Source organism: Morus notabilis, unplaced genomic scaffold (genome assembly GCF_000414095.1).
Source record: "Morus notabilis unplaced genomic scaffold, ASM41409v2 Scaffold547, whole genome shotgun sequence".
In the NCBI taxonomy this organism is placed as follows: domain Eukaryota; kingdom Viridiplantae; phylum Streptophyta; class Magnoliopsida; order Rosales; family Moraceae; genus Morus; species Morus notabilis.
The window spans coordinates 121,608-124,710 of NW_010359252.1; the positions used below are offsets into that span (position 1 = coordinate 121,608).

Consider the following 3,103-nt stretch of genomic DNA (forward strand, 5'->3'; position numbering starts at 1 on the left):
CTTAAAAAGAAAATCAAGTTCCATATCACGCCTATGTATTATTCATCATAATAGTGCCATCATACAACGTTCGACACTTCGACGTAGTCCTAATATATGTCTAATTGCTTTCATCTTAAGCATTTGGATTGACAACTTCTCCATATAAAATACCCTAGCTAAATATGAAACACAATCCTTGTGTATAATAAACATAGCTATTTACTTTTTCCTTCCTATTATATTTGCTTATTATTTAAAAGATAAATAAATAAAGGCAAAGGTCAGCGATTTTACTTGCCAACACCGTGCAACTGAGTCACATGGGTCCAGCTTTCCTCCAAATACTCCCGAGAGAAACGTTGTATCATCTGTGCCCTTTTGTGTAGACCAAGAGTGTGTATAATCTTCACTATTTCCTCCGGGGAGACCTCAGTGGCAGCTTTTGCATTGGGACACAAAGAGAAGAAATCCGATATAACCCTTGTTGCCTGCAAGAAGAAATATGTCGTCTTATGTACTGATTTAATCACATGAATTAATTAATTATTACTAGAAGAAAATTTTAGCACATACATCAGCTATGAGTTATGAACTCGCAATCCAAATGACAATTGAAAATGTATCGTTTACTTTGACAAAGAAAAAAAGACCAATTTTAACCAAAAACGAAATCACATTCTCATCCATGGCATTTCAACGGTATTCTTTTATTACAAGCCATCACAACACCATTACCACTGTTTCAATGGAACTTGATAGGCCAAAAATTGGGACAATTTGCACCCACTACATTTTAGACAATAAAAAGAATTGCATGAGGCCAACAGAATCACAATATAACAATGTGAAAAAAAAAAAAAAAAAAAAACAAAATGTAATTTACTAAAAGCAGGGCATCAAGCATTTACTATAAGAAGGATCGGATCGGATCGGATCGGATCGGATTGGAATGTTATGTACCTGGGCACCGGTAGTCCGATTGAGAAGCATACAAATCACCAAAACCCTCCATGGATCGTGAAGATGATCTTGTTGAATAAGACGAATCTCAGAAGGAGGAGGATTCCATTTGTTATCATCTGTTTTCCTCTTGTAAGCCTCATCTCTTTTCTCAGCAGCATTCAAAACTTTGCTTTTCTCTATCTTTTTTCTTCTTACTACTATTTTCGACATTTTCTTCTCTCCAACTCCAACAAGTCCAAGTTTTCTTCCCTTTTCAGCCCTTTCTACTGTCGTTTTCTCTTTCATTGGCTTGTAAGCGAACCGAGAAAGCACGTCCACAAGCTTCAAATGCTCCTCCTTTTTCTCGCCAAGTTCAACTTCTTCTCTGCCGTCCTTCTCTGGCTTCTTCTTCTTCTCTTGGGTGTCGTTTCGGTTCGTAGTGAAATACGGCGACACCACGCGCGACCCAGCAACGTCGTCCTTTCGGTCAATATTCTTCTTTCTCCTCTTTTTCCCGGCGATTTCGACTTCTTTTCTGCTGTCGGCGACGAAATACGGCGATACAACGCGCGGCGGAGGAGCGTCGTCGTGTTGGTCACTTTTTTTCCTTTTCTTGCGCTTCGTTTCCACGGAAATCGCCATAGCTTCTGGAACCTTCACTCCCTTGTCTCCATTTTTCTCAAAGTACGGAGAAACCACTCGTGCTTCTCTGCGTTTGCGCGGTTTCCGATCGTCGTTTGCGGCCTTTTTGTTGTCGTTTTGATGTCGGACCAAATATGACTTTAATCCTATATTTAAATATTTGTATTTCTTCTCCATCGCGTCGTTTCTGTCGCTGATGAAATACGGCGAGACCACACGAGAACGCCACTCAGGAAAGTCGTCCTTTGGTTTCATCCTGTAGCAGCCTATCTCAAACCTAACGAAAAAAAAAAAAAAAAACTCATGTACAAAACTGAAAATTAATAAGAATTATATAAGAATATTCTAGTAGCAACAAAGTGGATAATTTGGGTTTACAACAACACGACCAAAATTGCAAATTTGGAATTAACCACACCCATCATGCATATGCATATACATATATATATATATTATATAAAGAGGATTTTCGAAGCTATAAGATGGTAAATTGAGAATTTCTCAGAAAAATCAGAACAATCAACAAATGTTCTCCACCAATCAAAGAAGAGTCTACCAAAAGGGGACTTTTGTTAAGGAAAAGAAAGAGAGATAAAAGCCTATCTTAACGGGATTTTTCATTGGAGTGCTCTTTTTTAGAGAGAGAGAGATGGTCTGGACAAAGAGACGCTAGGGAGGGAGGGAGTGCGAGCGCTCCCGCGTGAAAGAGAGAAGGAAACACGAAGGTAAAGAAATAGTAAAACGGATTTTTTTTTCTTTTCTTGAGATATAGTAAAAGGAAAAATTAAAAAGCATCAATACCCAAAAAAAAAAAAAAATAAAGATTGAAATAGAAAGGGCACAATAATCACTGCATAATTAAAGGTCCGTTCATTTCACTGATTCGAATTTAAAATTTAAATTTTGTTATAGTAAAAAACTCTCATAAATAATTATATTTAATTTTTTTATTATAATAAAAAATTCTCACATAAAATCACATCTCAACTCAAATCAACGAACTAAACGGGCTCAAAATTTATAATTTATATTGAAACAATTTTTTTAACGTGCTTTTGCACGTGTTATCGGGTATGAGAGTAATATATTATTTACTGCAAAATAGGAAATTCATTTATATTATAGAGGTGCTTTTAAAAAATGGAAAAAAAGGCAAGAAGACATTATTATATATTACTAAAGGAGAGCACGCTTTTCACTGTTCATTAAGAGATAAATCACTATTTTTTGTACAGTAATTTTTTTGGTCCCTTTTTTGCCTATAGTTTTCTTTCTCCATGTGTTTTAGTGTGTGGTTTTTTGGTCTTTTCGGATGCGTGTTGTGTGAGTTCTGATTTCTTTTTTTTGTACGCTAATTTTTTTAGTTCCTTTTTTGCCTATGGTTTTCTTTCTTCGGTATGTTTTAGCGTGTGGTTTTTTGGTCTTTTTGGCTGCTTATTGTGTGGCTTCAGATCCCAAATTTGTTTCTCTCATTCTTTCTTCCTTTTTTGATTTGGCCTCTGCCTCTGGTTATTAGGGTTTCTTTCTCTCTCTCTTT

At 36.2% G+C, this 3,103-nt stretch overlaps 1 protein-coding gene across 2 annotated transcripts in view; it reads right to left on the reverse strand.

The window, feature by feature from the left end:
• LOC21387359 (methyl-CpG-binding domain protein 4-like protein) overlaps positions 1 to 2,295 on the reverse strand; it is a 3,218-nt gene extending 923 nt beyond the window's left edge. For both annotated transcript variants that reach the window (XM_024162899.1, XM_024162898.1), the window contains exons 1-2: positions 943 to 2,295; positions 277 to 470 (exon numbers count right to left, since the gene is read on the reverse strand). In XM_024162899.1, coding sequence (XP_024018667.1) covers positions 277 to 470; positions 943 to 1,821 — 1,073 coding nt within the window. In that variant the 5' untranslated portion in view covers positions 1,822 to 2,295. The remainder of the gene's footprint in view (positions 1 to 276; positions 471 to 942) is intronic.
• Between the last annotated feature and the right edge of the window lie 808 nt (positions 2,296 to 3,103).